Source organism: Mycetomoellerius zeteki, unplaced genomic scaffold (genome assembly GCF_001594055.1).
Source record: "Mycetomoellerius zeteki isolate Tzet28-1 unplaced genomic scaffold, Tzet1.0 scaffold58, whole genome shotgun sequence".
NCBI lineage: Eukaryota > Metazoa > Arthropoda > Insecta > Hymenoptera > Formicidae > Mycetomoellerius > Mycetomoellerius zeteki.
In genome coordinates, this window is record NW_017257588.1 from 298,142 (window position 1) to 316,056 (window position 17,915).

The window sequence follows — 17,915 nt, forward strand, 5'->3', positions numbered from 1 at the left end:
ATGTACTTTGTACGTAAGCCTCGGAAATAGAAGATGTTCCTCTCCGTTTCCCCGTACCTCGTGCCAGTTGTCCCGCGTTGCTCTTTGGAAACGATCTCTCCGAACTCCAACCAGCGAAGATTCCGCCTCGTGCCTCGAAGAAATGTAAAAAAAAAGGGGCGAATTATCGGGAGTCTTAAAGGGAAGCGAAGCAGCTTGATTAGCGCATACAAGAAAGACATTCCATGAGTGAATTCTTCGCGGTCCGTTTTTACTCGGGAACGTTGTCGCGTTTCGCTTCGGCGCTAATTGCATTACTATCGACACTTCTTCCAGATTCCTTCCTTAACGCTCGCATCGTTACGACTATCCCTCTTACCTGGTATCGCAATTTTCAAGTACCATGGATGACGATTGACGAGAATATAATAATTAGCGAAATAATTAGTAATTAATTATTTAGTTAATAATTAGTTAGCAACTATAATAACAGTTAGAAACTAAAGAATATAATTAGAAAATATAATTAAATACGTAATAAAGACGAACTTCTCTGATTCATAATAGGGAAACATGAACAATAACGACTGTTTTTTTTAATAGAGTGTTATCAATTGACATATTTTATCTGTTATTTAAAAAATTAAAATTTATCACACACAAATAACTTATGTTCTACGATTTTATATATAAATATATATATATATGTAAGTTTTTTTATAGATAAGTGTATAAGTTTGTGAAAATTTAAAGAAAAACATGCAATTATATCAATTACATTGATTTATTGATGATGTACAAGACAATTAAAGTGAATAACCAAAATATTCAGTGATATATCTTTTTTCAATGGCAATGGTGACAGTGTTGAAATAATAAATAGCTCAGAATATGTTAGATTGATGTAGCTTTAAAATTGCTTATTTTACTTCTCCGTCGTAATTGTATCATAGAAGTAGCTGCTTTCATTGTAGCTAATTAAAATCGTGCATACACATTAAAGATGAAATTAATGCCATGACCTCTCAGACTCTTCCATCTCAGGGTGACGTTGCTGTGTCCAGGTCCACCATTCAAAATACTAGCTTGCGCGCCGTTTCCGTTCGTCTTTTGGTCCAATGCTTCAATTAAGGTGATACGTTCATACCTCGAGACATTGAAGGTTTTTTCAATAATTTGAATCTTCATCCAGCTAGAATTCTTGATGATGTTCTCTTTAAGGACAAGCTTATCACCGGGCATCCTGTAGCCGACGATTAGATGATTCGACTTATTGTTATTAGCATAGGAAGTGACAGCTCCATTGGCACAGGGTACAGTGGTGATGGTCAACAGAGCGGCGACCAGAACAGCCAGACCGATTATGTACTTGTATGCTGACATCTTGCCTTATTTCGAAAACCGCGTTACTATTGTTGCAAGAAAGCTACTTGGTATCTGTCGACATAACGGGCGATCGGTGCTTAAATAGATGGAATAATCGCTTATCACTCGGCTTATCATGATTATATCGCTGATATCTCACCTTGTTCTGGAAAGGTACATTCTGCGAAAGAATCATTTTGATCAATACGAACTCGTCACAACATGTTCAAACATTTCTCGCTATTTTATATAATAGAGAGAGAGAGAGAGAGAAAGAGAGAGAGAGAGAGAGAGAGAGAGAGAGAGAGAGAAGAGTAATCAGTATTATTTTTAATATGAAATTTTTACCATAGCGCACTAATGAACTTATCGCTTGTTTTTTATTAATTATTTTATAATATCAATTTTATTATGAGTAATTTTATATTTGGTAAGAAATCATTAACATTTAATAATAAAAGGTACATCAATTTATTATCATAAATTAAATTCAAAGCAACTAGAAACATGATAGCATATGCATATACTGACCGATATTCCCTCTATGATACATAATGGACAATTATTTTAATTAGATCTTTAATTAGATACGTCGGAGATATTGCAATCATTATTACTCTTCTATCGGGTGTATGATTCATCGAGAGTGTGTAGATTACACATGAGTTGGTATCAATATACTAAATCAATATTTGTATCTCTTAAATGTTATGAAACCTTTAAGAGAATCATATCTCAATTGTCTCATTCTATCTTCGGAATTGATACAATTCACAAAATAAGACGTATACATAAAGCTAATAGCTTTTCAGACGTTGACGATTATTATTATTGTGAATGATGAATCGTCATGAAAAATATTTGATATGGATTTAATAATAGCGATGAGAGAAACTACAATGCCGGTGTATTCTAATGATCTATAATATCATGTATACTGTATAAACATTGCACATACATGTGAAATTTAATGTATCCTCGGTAGTCTACGTAGTAATATTTATACATTCAATAATTATTATTAAGCATTTCACGTATATATATGTATATATCATTGTATTAAAATATATTTTAAATATTTAAAATATGTTTTTATATATATACATATACAATAGTGTATAATATACACTATACATATATGCAGCGTTGGCAAACGTTGCTTTTCAGTTACTTTGTCGTTACTTTTTATAGTAAAGAATTTGATGACGATGTTGCAATTTTTTATAATGGTAACGCTAACTAACTAAACGTTAAGGTTGCACTAAGGTTAGAAAAGTCACTTTGAAAAGTAACTTGTCACTATTACGCGTTACATTGAAAAAGTTATAAGTATAACGAGTAACGCGTAACGTTACGTGTCTCGTTACTCCACTGGATATAATTTTGTAGGATATCAAAATCATCATGATTTAAAAAGGGCTTTTTTTAAACCGGAAATGACAAAAATGATATTTGATCATCTTTCTAAAAATGTATTCTTCTGCCGATATATTCTTTTTGTGAAATTATTTGAGTAGAAACATTAATAATTTTCTGTTAAGTTAAAAAATTTTCCGCTTTTCTAAAAAAATTTAATTTTTGAATTGTGTTATTTTTAAAATAAGAGGACAATATAAATGTCACAATAACAAATAACAGTACATATTTGATATTGGTATTTTATAGGAGTTAGAAAATAAAATATAAAAAATAATTACACCCACTACAATTTGTACTTTATTAATAATCTTTTATTAAATTTGCGTTTTACTTTTTATTTCGTGCAAGGAAAAGATATATACTTTGAGAAGTTAATATTATATTTTGATCTTTTGCAGCCAATTTTCCAAATATGTGAAGCTGTCCAATTGCAAGGATCACAGCTGCTTTGTCAAGGCTGTTGGAGACTGTTTGCTCAGATGCTTGTTAACCGTGTGAACATCCAATATGTTACCTCGTGTGTGCACTTAGGTCCTGCATCGAGAATAGATTCACTCGAATCATTAAGTCAATTGGTGAATACACGATAACGAATATTAGCTATAACGGCTTCAAATTCATTCTTACCGCATATTTATTAAAAATCGTACGTACGTATATACGAATGATATCAGCTTATAAATTATCTATCGTAAAGAAGAATATTGTTGCTTGTTGCATTTTTAACGCAGCTATTGTTAATTAAAAAACTGCCTTAATAAAAAGAAAACAATGAGGGCAATTAATTATATCGTAAGTAAGTATTCAATAATGTTTGTATACGAAGTTAATTGTACTTTATTAATTTATACTCCGATAAAAAGATGAGTTTATACTGAAATCCATTATTACATGATAAATCTCCATAAATATTGTAGTATCGAATTTTTTTGCAGGTAATTCGAGAAAGTAACTTATTCGAAGTTAATACACTGTCAAAAGAAATTTGTGACGCTTCGGTAAACTTTTAAAACTTGTATGGTTTGCAGGTAGTGGTGTGAATTAAGTAGCTAAAAAGAACGTTTCGATTAACGATTGGAGATGTTTTAGTCAACAAGAGATTATTTTGAAGATATCGTAAATCGTATTTTGTCTGATCATTCTTATCCAGAATTTTTCATTCGCTAAGCAACTTTAGAATGAACGTCTGCTCGCAAATATGTGTTTCACGTACACTAATGTATACGGATACCTGCCGTCTCCGCCTAACGTTAATTTACTGCAAACCACGTCCTGTTGCCCGTGAATGGGACCGGGGATGCTAGGAAATAGTCCAATGGGCAATGAATGCGAGCTTTACCTTGCTCTCTGCGTTTTGGCATGTGGAAGTTTGCCTACATGAGTCTCTCTCTCTCTCTCTCTCCCCTTTTTCTTTTTCTTCTCCTCTCGTCTCTGTACGTAGCTCTCGTCCTTCCTTAATCTTTGACACGCGAGCGCGTGTGCATGTGCGTGCCTATCGCGTCATGCATACTTATGCACTCGCACAGATGAACGATATAAGCGGATAATACTGAGGCGGTGTGCCCTGGCGACTTCACCTTCCTTTCTATGTACGATCGGACGCCGCGCCAGGATGCAAGTGCACTCGCATTATTCATTCAACGTACAAACCTTGCGAACGCGGGACTGGCCCGATCCCCGTGGCACCTGTCTTTAACTGTGGCAAGGCACAGTTAAAGTCCGTTCGCGCAGTCCACCTATCACCGCTGTACGATGCGCTTGCCATTAATTATCTGGGTATATGCTTCGAAGATTTGAGGCAAAAGCCGACTTCGGTCGTCTTAACGAGCCGCAGAACTCTCCGTCGATCGGGAATCGATGCTAACAGTGTAGTATTGAACTCTAACCAATACCATTAAAGGTACGGATTGGGACAGATTTTGTATCGTTTGAGAGATTAATTTAAGGAAAGGTTCTCTTCGGAGGAACTTTATTACAAAATGTGTTTAGTTACACATAATTCTCTTAATAGATTTAGAAGATTAAACTTAATATTAATCTTAATATTAAACTACACTTGAAACTGAATAAATTTTAATCCTTGTTAAATTTAATCTTAAAAAATGTATTTTCGAAAGATAAATTCTTAAATGAGTTTTCAAAATATTATAAAATATTCAGAGATGCATAATTTTATATTATAAATATAAATTGAGAATTATAAATCGAGAATAAATTAGCTTTGTTTAATGAACTTAATGAATGACGAAAATATAATCCTATAAATATTTTTGTCAAACAATATTTATAAACATGTTTATCAAAACGTGTATTGTTGTCTTTATTTAAGACAAAGAAGTCTTGTCTAATAATAATAAAGATCACAACAAATTTACCTTTTTAAAAAAAAGGTAAAAAAAAGGTGCCAAATGTGTGTGCTCCTCTCAGAAAAAATTGTTACATAAATTATTATACGCAAATATGTGTGGTCCTTGAAAAAAAAATGACTTCCTATTCCAAATCTATTTTCCAAACTATGAAAGTATATAATAACAATTCTTTTAAACAAATATATGAAATCTTTAAATTGCGCCATTTATAAACAGAAAATACATTTCGTTAAAACACTAATGTTACATATTTAACTACTTTTAAACAAAAATACATGAAAATAAGAGCATCTAATTGAAATAAAAAAATTTTAATATAAAAAACTTGGCGCCACCTAGCAAACTTGGCTTGGTCTAATTACGCCCACTGCGATATTAACCGTATAAAAATAGAGGCCAACTAAAATTTTCACTCGGGTCCAAATGACCCACTCATGTAGTTGAGAGTCAAATGTAATTATTTTTTAAATGCTATGAAAAACATACTGAAGATGAACAAATGAGAAAATCAAAACGTTTATATGAAGATTAGATAACTTGCACAAAGACCTTGCGTTTGGCTTTTATGCTCCTATTTTTTATTTTAACTATTGTCATTTATACTGCTTATATCATACTTATCATTATAATCACACTAAAATTGCAAGATCTTGGATCTTGTGTCACGAAACAATATTTACGGCCGACGCTCATTAAAAATAAGATATCATCAAAGTCAGAATAAAATAACAAAAATCATAACACATATTAGATTTATTTTTAAAAAATGAAAAAATATTCAACTTTATGAAAGTCATCTTTAGATGTGATTTTTTAAAGATTTTTGTTGAAATCATTAAAATAGTTAAACACGCAATATATAACACACAAACATTTTCAAAGGATATTATCAAGCTGTGTGTACATATATATATATATATATACGTATTGTGACCGTACTCGCGAGTGACAGCACAACTTCGTCGCGTTCTCTATTAGATTTTACGAATCGAACTGTATATTACTTCAAGAATCGTGAATTAATCGGATCTTTAGTAAATCTTCATAAATTCTCGCTAAAGATGAGTTGGGCGCCAGACATGAAAGAGCGTGCCACTCTTTTGTTAATTTTCAATTATCACTCTCAATATTCACTCTCAATTATTAATCGCGACGGCGGAATCCGGCTGCACAGCCACGAAATGGTAGAGGACGGTTCGTTACAGGCTGAAAGAACTGCGCACAGATTAATGAGAACAATAAAGTAACCAATATATTCTGTCAATATCACAGTACAGAGGATCATCTAGTTCAGTCTTCGAGCCGGCTGTTATCCGAGGCTTGGCACCCGCGATGGGGATAACACAATCCGATTCTATACGCGTCGATTAAGCTATTGCCGGATATTAACGGTGAATAAATGAGACACAAATACTTTACAATTAAGGGCGTATCATCAGTATGCGAAAGTTTGACTAATCGCCAATGACAAGATGACGTGGAAAGATAATAGTTATGCGACGCTGAATATTTCTTTACGCGAAGACTCGAAAATGACTCTTAAGCCACGGATCTACGCAGGCCGCCCTCTAATCGAGTCCATGTCATGTACCGATTGGCTCTTAATAGTCCCGCGGTCCCGCGAATCGCACAGGTCCTTGCGGGTCGCAAATCCTTGCGCTTTAGAGCGTGTAATATAATTTGAAAGGACACTTCAATGTTGTCCGCAGCCTCCTTGCTATTCGAGCTGGCTCAGAAAGTCCAAGAAAGCTCCGCCACAGCGGCTCTTCTCTCTTCTCACGTCGTAGTGGCTTTTCCTTCTCCAGTTGGCGGTGAGACGACGAAAATACAAAAGAAAAGTGGTATAATCACCGATCACAGTCCTTTGTCGCCAATAAAAATCTAGATTCGGAACTATACTAGAAAAGTAACTTATAATAAGCGAATTAATATAGAAATAAGTAATTAGCGCACGCTCGTATGTGCGCTCGCCCTTCGAGCTGAGAGGACGTAAGATCCCAGCGGAAATGCCGCCAACGGTGACTAACAAAAATTGTCACGTTACTTTATATATATATATATATAAATATCACATAGGTGGTACTTACTAGTCGGTAAAAATAATAAACAACGAAGCAAGCGACAAGATCTATGATTAAGTTTTATCGTAAAAAACCTTGCAAATTATCGCAAAAGCAAAACATTATAATTGCATTATTGTTCAACTTAATAAGTTTCGCGTCAAATCCTGTCGCTAATTGCGCAAAACCATGGTAATAATCGGAAGTAGCATTATTATAAGTAGCAAGGATGGATCTGCTGTTTTTTTCCGTGAATGGACACATAAACACGTCACGGATTGTGAGATCTATATAAAAGCGAAGAACGAAGCTGATCTCCAACTAGTGTACGTGAGCATCAAAGCGAATCACGATGATTAAGTTGTTCCTCATTACGTTGCTTTGCATGGCGATGGTAAGAAGTCAATAATAGCTCATTTATAGTCTTAGAATGAAGCAATATAAATTAGACATATTATTAATATTATCTATCAATAGGAATATTATATAAATTAAATTAATATATTATATTATAAATATATGAACTCGCGTTTTAAAATAAATATTAAAGTCTCAATTAAAGTCAATATGAAAGAAGGATGTTAAAAAAATACGATTTCTGCCTAAAAAAGGTGTAAGCAAGATCGAAATAGTGTTTTTTGTAAATTTTGATCTCCTGAATATGATAAGATTATTAAAAAAATCGTAGTGTTTGAGGAACGTTTCAAAAATTAAGTACGGACTTGGTATATTTATTAAAATTTCAATGTTCTCGCTTAATTTTTTAGGTATTCCATAAATGTCATTAACTTTTTAATTTTAGCATATTTAGAAAGCGTTAAAATTTATAAAAAACATTATTTCCTTTATTTATATCTTTTTAGGCAAAAATCGGAGGATTTAATATCCTTCATTTTTCGGAAGATATTAAAAAAGGGCCAATTTTTGGCTCTAAATTATAACAATAAAATTATTAAAAATTTCATGACATTTGGAGGACACCTCGAAAATTAAACAAGACTATTGAAAAATAAATATCATATTTGTGTTCAATTTTCGATGTACTCCCTAAACGCTACAAACTTTTTAATAATTTTATCGTATCCAGAAGATCAAAATCTATAAAAAATATTATTCTTTTTGTTTACACCTTTTAGGCAGAAATCGGCCCTTTTTAGAAACATCCTCCTTTCCCATTATATACAAAATAAATCATATATCAATAAATGTTTAAAAAGTTTTCATCATATATCTTTTATAATATAATGAGAAAAATGAAAAGAAAGAAAATACATAGGGATTTTTATTATCGAAAGCAGAGAAGGCAAATATAAATAATATTTTTTAAAATTATGCTTTTCCAAATAATTTTTGGAAAGCACATTTTTCGAAGCATTTGATTAATTTCTCGAAATAATACCAATTATTTAGAGTTGCATAATTATAGCATTACTAATATTTCATTATTAATATCGCCTAATATGATCATATTTATAACAAAACATTCGACTGCCTTTTCAGTTCGCCGATTCACAACAAGATCGAAGGAATGAAGTGAGTATGACTGAATGTTTTGTAATTTCTCGCGGAATTATGTCAGAAAAATTTGACAAGTTTTTCAATTTACATTTTGCATATGAATATAAATAATTTTTTCGAACTCTCGTCAGATAATTTTTGCGATGAGATAATTTTTATTTAAAGATGGGGACAGGACTAAGGAAAACAAGCGCTGATATGGCTGAACATGCTATGACAGGTCAAGGTAGTCCTTTATTAATGCAACATGTGGCACACAGTGGGCGAGGTCCACCAGGACAGGGTCCATCAGGACAGGGTCCACCAGGACAGGGTCAACAAGGACAGCGTCCACGGGGTCCACCACCTGAATCACAGGAATCACAGGAAGAGGAAGAGGAAAAATAGGAAAATTTGGTAAACATTTTTCACACAAATTAAGAATCGCGATCCATTGACGGATTCATTAATAATATTTAATTTAATTCTATAGATAATATTTTCATTTCATTGATAGTAAATTAATATCATACTTAATATAATATTAATCGTGTAAAACGTTAACACATAACGCGATTTATTCCATGTAAGATAAATAAAATGAAAAATATCCTACTAGTTTTAATTAAAATTTTTATGATTTAAATTTAATATAACATATAGAAATATAAATTTATATATAAATATAAGGATAAGAATAATAAGAATTTAAAAAGTTAAATCGACTTTAGATGATTTGTAAGTCATAAATAGAATTATTATTCATACTACAATAGAACTAGCAAAGCAGTCAAAGTAATTAGTTGTTAATCAAATTCATAATGGCACGTTTTCTAAAATTGTTCGTTACTTTTATTGGAATATGTATTATAAATGATTAAATTGATCAATGCACTTCTCTCCTTTATATTCTTTAAAAAGTACATAGCATAATTATATACAGATATTAATTCTCGATAATTCTAGTATTAAAAAATAATGTGAATGTCACAAGGATTTAATTTTGTGTATTTATTTCGCAGGTCTCTTCTGGATATACGATTCTGGATGTATCGTTATGAAATAACATAACAACAGATAAAGATTCGGCCGGTTGAAGGTTAACTTTCCCTCAGCACTATAGATATCACGTGTTTTAAAAAAAATTATTCGCACTGTTAAAAAAACACTCCGATAATTTTAGAATAATAAAGCTTGTCATTGCAGTAAATTTTTTATTATTATTTAAACCGATTCTCTGATCTAGCAGCGCCAAGTGTTTACTTCTTTAATTTTTTGTGGTAACTTTTTGAATGGTCAAGGTAACGCAGTTATATAATAGATTGTATTTTTTATTTAATTTGATGTAGGATTTAACTCGGCGCCATTTGTTATAAAATTTAGAAAATGGGTAGATGTGTAGCACTGTTTTACAACAATTCTTCATCTAAGACTCATTTCATATTTACGTTGATGAAATATAATGTTTATGATACCTAAAATTAGTGTGATTCAAATATAATATAAACGGGAATTGACAAAACCTAGCGAGAGTCAATAACTGGCTATATGGTGTGACTTTTATCATAGACTCTCTATTCATAAAATCAATGAACTTTTTCTAAATTAATTCTCTAATGTTTAAGATGTTATAGAAAAAAATATTAGCATTAAGAGAGATAGAAAAATTTTTAATTTAAAAAAGTTAATGAATTAAAGTTTAAAAGTAAGTAAATTAAGTTAAAAATTAATGCATTTAAAATTAATTATGTTGAGTTAAAAGTTATTAACTTTTTAACTTTTTTTTAACTTTTAACGTTTAACTAGGTACTACTCAACCCTGATTCTAATAGTATCAATGTTATCTAAAAAATCAGACAAACCTTTAGTGTACGACGCGGGAGGGAGATAAAGGAGTGTGAACGGTAGGAAGGTCAGTCGTTAGGACAATTAGACGAACAGAAAAGTTCCATTGCAACCGTGTACCTTATTGGCCATTGTTACAAGAGTCGGAGTGACAGTTACTAGTTTTCTCCATTACTCAATACCGTTCGCTAATTCTCACAAATTAGCATATACGCGTCTCGCTCAGGGGTTGAATTTTATATTTGTCGCCAAAAAATTTACGGCTATAAAAGCCGTTATCATCACTTATTCATGCCATCAGGCCAGTACGCATCCCTGATAATAAGCACTTGACGATAAAGTACTTTAAACCAGTTCAGATAAAGAAGTGTACAAATGTGATTTTTCTAAAAGCTTATGTGTATATAATGTAATCTACTTAATATGACAAGAAATTAAAATGAATTCTTGATAAAAGAAAATAAACAATTATTATCTTTCTTTGTTAAACATTAATTACTGGCGAATATAATTAATCTGGCATTGATATCATTGACACGCAAAAAATTATACCGAATTATATAGGTTGTCCACTTCGAATTTTCGCCTTTCATCCATCATTTAAGCCTTTATATGGATAAGTATATTTATAATTTATTTTTATTTTCTGTTTTTCTACGTTGTGTAATTCTAATTATTTTCTATATAAATGTAATGGAATATGTTTGAAGGGATAAATCCGATTAAAATCACAATAGATTTACGACAATCCATTACATATATCAATGAATCGACAGATTATAAAGAGCCTGGGTGCATTAGACGCGTAGTTTCATGGCAACGGCCTTAATCCATAACGCATGTATTTGAAGCCTAATACGAGCATGTCATAAATCTATTATACGCCGAGGATACGTTACGGAGAGAAATCGGGCATCGGCTCGCAATAGTTTTGGTTTATGGAATTCTAATCGCTCCTGCGAATAACAGTTATGCAGTGTAGGTATGTCTACCTATGCGGGATTTGCATTCGCTGCCACACAATAAAGTTAAATAATTGAATGAACAGATTACAAAACTGAAACTTTTGCAGACCGATTCTATAATCGATTCACAGTTATTAAACTTTTTTTTGTCTGTAGTCCATTGTTTTTTTACAAGCTTATTCTTTTTAAAGTTACGATCGTTTCTTCTTTTATTTTTGTTGTTTGTGGTTTCTGAAATAAAATTTTCCTTCTGCTTTTTAACGATAATGAAACGTGAGAGTATGATTTGAGAGACTTTCGAGTGGCGCATAAAATTTTGCTAAACCTTCGATAAATGCTCGAACTTCGTGTCAATCTGAGAAAGATACAATTTTTCACTTCGTTTTCGTTAAGTTTTAACATCGTAAAGTTTTAAAAAATTTCTAATTTAATAAAAAAACATGAAATTTTTAAGGGTTTATCCTATAATAATATATTATAATAAGACAAAATCTGACGCATTAAAAAAGAAAATGATTTTGTTTTAATGTGATGCGTGACAATTTTCTACTTCACCTTATATACAATAAATTCGTATAAGAGTATATAAAAGAGCACTTAATATCTGTCCCACCAAAAGAATTGAAAAGAGGAAATAAATTAAACAATAAAAATGATAACGTCATACATTAACGACAATTTCACAATTAGATTAACAATTAATAAGCTGGCAGCATTTCCTGTTTCAAAAATTAAAGTTTATCTGACTCGGCATCAATATCCTCCTACTGTGACGCCAAAATTATCCTGCAGAAACTGTTAAATTCAATTTAACGTCTTTAATGGACAGTAAAGAATTAAAACTCGAAAATTCGATTTCCAGCATCAAAAGCGTGAATTACGGTCTGGAGAGCTTTTAAAGTTGAAATTCTTGATAGCACCTTGGCAACTGCCTGGACTAATCCGGAGAAAAGCTCAAGGTGCAACGACATCGATGTCCTTTCAGAGGGGTACACTACACGTGCACGCCGCCGTAAAATCGTCGAACGACGTCCCGGTGACCCTTCGTGGGCGCGAGTAATCCTCGTAGATTGGCGCGGCACAATAATTCGTCTCGTATCGGCCTCATGGGGCTGAACCCGGGGTGTTAAACGAGCGATATTTTTTCTCTGGAAATACCAGCATGGGTCGCCACTGCACCTGTCCTGCGATCTATCTAACGAGAAGAGTTTCGCACCAGTTTAGTGCGGCTTCCTTTCCATTCCCAGTTTCATTCTGCAAATACGGTAATCGTGGATCTCGATGCCTGTGTTCGAAAACAATAAAGAGATCGTCGCAAATTATTAACGTCATATTAATGCGAAACGGTCGTAATTACGGTATGAAAGATTATAAATTAATATTGGCATTCTTTATGATATATTATTGTCTTTATTTGATTGCTGTTTGATATAATTTGATACTTTCTCTACTTTACCGCTTCATCATTCTGTTTATCATAATCTATTATATATCATCGGAAGCAGTAACGTTTCCAAAGTGATTCGTGTCGACGCGATTCAATTCCTCTAGCAAGGACTGTATCGCCATCCTATCGTAGGTCAATGCTGATATTTTCTTTATATCTTTTATACGTCGCTGCTTTTATACGCTGTTAAAATGAACAGCCGCTGCGCGGCCGTAGTAAAACCGCAGTAAATCGATGTATCGTTGTGAAAACGACACCCAAGGCGTACGAGAGGATGAGCTGGAACATCGGACGCGTCGCGACGTCCGAATGTCGCGCTCGCGCGACGCTTATCTTGACACAAATGTGTCTTTTCCGGCGCGCAAGTGTTGCTTAGCGGAAAACTTGAGAACGTTGCAGTGTGCACCTGATATTGCACACACTCGGGATCTTGATTGTAAAATATCCACGACGTGAACGTGGCTCTTTATACAAACGTCTAGTTTACGGGACAGATTTCCGTATGTATATACGTACGTAGAGTTAATGATACATATCATAACAGAGGATCCCGTTTACATTCGCATGGTGGACGTTCAAATATTTAACAGCGTATATTTACTCAGACACGTTGCATTGTTGGTATAACACTCTGCGGCTGCGTTTGGCTCTTTGACAAAACGATCCCGCCCGGGTACTCTTTTTATTTGTACAATCCGCCAATTGCCCAAAGATATCGTCATTGAAATTCAGATACGTATCCAGCATTTCATGAGAGAGAATGAAACGTAAATGCGCGAGAACAGATTCAAGTTTTTCAATTTTTTTTTCTTTTTTAAAATCAATCATATAAGTACGTCAATTATATACGTATCTCATCTGAAAATTAACATTTGATAAAAATGTAGATTAAAATTTTATGAAGAATAAAAGTAATGAACTGTATAAACTGGATTAAAATGAATTTTTCGACATTTATAGATACATTTTTAAATTTATAATTTTTTGTTAAATATAATAACGGGAAAGTAACAACTTTGTTACCGGAATCGGATGCTGTAGCACGTGATGCGCCTAATGGAACATGGAAATGCATGAATAACTGTACGTGAATAACTGTACGTTTTTTATCGCGAAAAATGTCGAAAAATACGTCGCTGTAGCACGGTTAGAAATTAATCCGATATGTCACGAGATATATGTACATGACTCATTGCGCTACGCGGATTCATTGTTTCCTGTGTTGGAGAGAATAATCCTTTCGATGAGACAAGCGTAACATCGAGAGATGAGCTCAAAGCTATGAAAAAAAAAACAGGATCTTCTAACGAAAGCTCATCAGTCGCTTAATTAAACGCCCAGACATATATATATATATATACTCCTACAAAATCTTCATCGTTTCATTCTTCCGGAAGAGATGGCAGATACGCGCAAGAAACAACAACGGTAAACACGAAATAGACGTGAACGGAGGAAGGTGAGAAGGTACTCGAGGTAAACGTAAACAATTCCCAGTACAATTAGGAAACGTTTGTCCGCCTGTGTTTGTTGAAGGATCAGTAACCAGCTTGGGTAACGCCTAACTATCTGTCACTGGGCGACGATTGCTCGGTCATGCGGAGAATTTACGGATGATTTGTAACGCACGGTAAGGGTAGCAGAAAGGCGACACAATGAGAAGAAAAATCGATAATATCATATAATGATTCGATTCATTGATGAGACATTTAGTCGTCTATTATTATGACATTACGCAATTTATTGTGAACGGTTGATTTAAATCTTATCTCGCAAATGTTATCATGAAAATCGATTTTTATTATATCGATAACTATCATAGGCCGTAATCATGTGCAGAGAATTGATATCTGTATAATTTAATAGTTTAAATTATAGTAGTTAAGATTATGTGATAATCCCAGGATACAGGAGGTAGAGTCTCGCAGTTATTAGCGGTTAGATACTCTTAGGCCCAATTTTTCGTTATATGATTAACCTGTGGTTAAATTTAATCTGATATTACATCCAATGAGCTTCACTTATGACATCATCATAGACGAAGTTCATTAAATAAAACATCAGGTGGTGGAGAACACTACTGTGAACGTCCGAAAATATAGGGGGAGGGGTAACTTTGGGAATTTTTTATAGTTAAATATTAAAGTGTAAATAGAAATTCGGTTTGAAGGCCTTTAAGCAACGATTGAATAAGTCGTCCCTGCTCAAGTCTTCATACACTCGCTTCAAGCATCAAAAATTTCCTGGTAGACATTTTATGCTGGTATTAATGTAAACTATCCAAGGCTTTCGCTTTCTGTCACGAGTACCACGAATCTGCACCGCTCGGGCACTTATCGTGCTGCGATACTTCGTCTGTTGAAACTTTGTGATAAAGAATTGCCCAAATGTTCCGCATTTTTTCAATGGAATTCGGATTTCGACGAATGGCCAATCTATAATATACAGTGAGTTCATCGATTAATTTGCTGGTTAGTTCGCCTTTTTCGCTAAGACCTTGTAAATTCCGAAGGCGAGTGCCCATACGCTTCTGCACATGGTCGATGCACTTTTTTTTACAAATTGTAACATCTTTATAAGGTTCAGCATCTGTAATTCCTTCAAAAGTTTTGCTCTATCCCCATCACCAATATAATTTACATATTTAACATTATAGAGATCTTCGGAACGTGAAAACATCTCAATAGCGGTATCCACTTCTATCTTTCCAGCTGACCCCTCATGATTCGCTTGGCACTACTCCAAATGCGACTTAACCCATTCTTCGTATTCTGTAGTATCCTTTTTCTTTATCCAAAAATTGCAGGCCTCACGATATTTCGATTTAACAAGACCATCGACCTCGAACACTCACTCAACTGTTGAGTCCGTTGAACGCAACTTTTCTACAGATAAAAATATAACATACGAAATTTCGCGAAAAAAATTTGAGATTCTTTATGTGAAGTTATTCACGCTTGTAAGTTACAGAAATTTATAAAAAAACGTCGCACATGCGAACATTCAAATTATTATAATGGAACTCGAATAGACTATATAAAATATATAGACAGTTAAAAAATTTTGTTGTATGACAGCGAAGTTCGGTATACGTATGTAAAATATTAAGTTATAAATGAATGGAGGTCAATGACGAATAAATCGCTTTGCTATTATCATTCTCCAGCTTAATTAACAAATACTTAGGTAATTTCGTTTCCATTTAATCTCCTTAAATATTAGTAATATTAATTTGTCAGCAGAGATACGAAATTAAGAATAGTTACTGTAGAAGGTATAGTAGGTTACTGTAGAAAGTATAGATAACTTGATCGCAAGTGTGCGCTTAACTCAACGTTAGTGTATTAAACTACCGTTCTAGAAATCATAGATTCAAATCTCAGCGGTAATGCGTTTTCAAAAATAAATTGTAATTAATACAATATATGGAATATACGCGAAACAGTGAAGACAGCTGATAAAACTAGAAAAGTATGATAACCATAAAAAAATCGTTAACTTTTTCGTTAAAATATTGTATTATTGTATTGTTTAGAGCATCAGAAATTCATCATAATTGTACCACTCTAACCTTCGAAAATTCATCAAATCGAGTATCACGAATTCATCAAAAATCGATAAATACTTCGATCGGTTTTTGAATAACATTTTCGATGTCGATTCGACATCATTTTGACGAGTTATTTCTCTCTGGGTAGGGACCTTTCCTTTATTTCATTCTTTAAATTCACACGCGATGCGATCGAGCTCTAAACAACCAATCCGTGTCCCAAGAATGAATTCGACTATCGATTTAACACGCTTTTATTGTAGGATTATATTATCGTTGCATATCGAATTATCTTAATGATTAAAATCTGCGTAGCTTTTTGCGATATAATCATCAGACAAAGATGAGAGATATTGGGATGACCAATCGATGATCAGTGTCTATGTTCAATAACTCAACAATGTCGATATCATTATATTGTCTTTGCACATGTACTATATAATAAAAAAGGTGCGCAACATTAAAAGTTACAGAATACAGTATTAGAATAGATTATACCGTCACGAGTTGTGTCAGTGTCGGAATTAAGTTATTGGCGAACTCGGAGCCCCTGAATCGCGAAGGAACTTGGCTCGACGTAATTTGATATCGGATAACCGTTCCTGTCGTCGGCACGACCGACGTGGGTCCTCTGAAGGCACACGCACGTCGTGCCTGGTTGCACGTCCAGCGGAAAGCGCATTAACTCGCGAAAAGGACGCGCGCGCGGATGGGAAACGCTCGGCCGGATTTATCTGCCGACTCGTCGTCGCTCTCCCCGATAAAAACTGGCGACTAAAAGTCAGAATTTTTTTATAGCCGCTCTAAATAAACTCCCCGCGGAATGACATTCGCGGAAATTTAATTACTTACTGCGGGGCAGATTAACGCCGATGCGAAATCTAGATAATGTATTTAGGAAAAGTTGATATCGCGACGAGACCGACTGAAATATACGATGATAATTACGGACGAAGTGACGCCGCCATCTCCGTTATTATTTCCAGTTAGCAGCTTCGGCGATCCCGATTATACTCGAGATGTCTGTTAGGAGCAGAAAAAAAACTAGCCAATATTGAATTTTATAAATATTTTACAATTATTATTCGTAATTGGTTTATTTTCCTTTCTCGGAAGATTTATTTCAAGTTCAGCATCAGCGTTAAGCGGAAATGTAGTTTTCAAAGAGATTGAGATTATCTATGCGATATTGCATAAAGGAATTGTGGAGAAAAATTTAATTTAACTCAGTGTAGTCGTTCTTAGCACATGAATATAAGTAAACAAAAATGTGAGCGTTCACGTGCAAGTAATCATTCTGTTCACTCGCAGTTAATAAAAATTTTTGAAGAAATCCCTATCAGTCAGCCAATTCGTTTTATATAATCAACAGATCTTGATCACTATTATCTCGAGAGAAAAAAAGCAGTTAATAACGGC

The 17,915-nt window shown here is 33.6% G+C and overlaps 2 protein-coding genes across 2 annotated transcripts; one reads left to right on the forward strand and one right to left on the reverse strand.

Moving 5' to 3' along the window:
- Positions 1-744: 744 nt before the first annotated feature.
- On the reverse strand, positions 745-1,427 carry LOC108728079 (probable salivary secreted peptide). Its single transcript, XM_018456438.1, has one exon. The coding sequence runs from the start codon at positions 1,360-1,362 to the stop codon at positions 958-960; it is 405 nt and encodes a 134-aa protein (XP_018311940.1). The 5' UTR covers positions 1,363-1,427; the 3' UTR covers positions 745-957.
- A 6,074-nt stretch (positions 1,428-7,501) lies between these two features.
- Positions 7,502-9,875, forward strand: LOC108728102 (nuclear receptor coactivator 6). Its single transcript, XM_018456462.1, has 4 exons — positions 7,502-7,586; positions 8,693-8,725; positions 8,876-9,106; positions 9,712-9,875. Exons 1-3 carry the CDS (start codon positions 7,545-7,547, stop codon positions 9,095-9,097), a joined length of 297 nt encoding a protein of 98 aa, XP_018311964.1. The 5' UTR covers positions 7,502-7,544; the 3' UTR covers positions 9,098-9,106; positions 9,712-9,875.
- Positions 9,876-17,915: the final 8,040 nt, after the last annotated feature.

What these genes read in the sequence shown, in the direction of transcription:
- LOC108728079 (XM_018456438.1), bottom strand. Translation starts at nt 1,362, where the DNA reads ATGTCAGCATACAAGTACATAATCGGTCTGGCTGTTCTGGTCGCCGCT.
- LOC108728102 (XM_018456462.1), top strand. Translation starts at nt 7,545, where the DNA reads ATGATTAAGTTGTTCCTCATTACGTTGCTTTGCATGGCGATG. An exon ending in CGTTGCTTTGCATGGCGATG is followed by an intron (nt 7,587 to 8,692) that starts GTAAGAAGTCAA and finishes CTGCCTTTTCAG; the next exon opens with TTCGCCGATTCACAACAAGA. An exon ending in AACAAGATCGAAGGAATGAA is followed by an intron (nt 8,726 to 8,875) that starts GTGAGTATGACT and finishes TTTTATTTAAAG; the next exon opens with ATGGGGACAGGACTAAGGAA.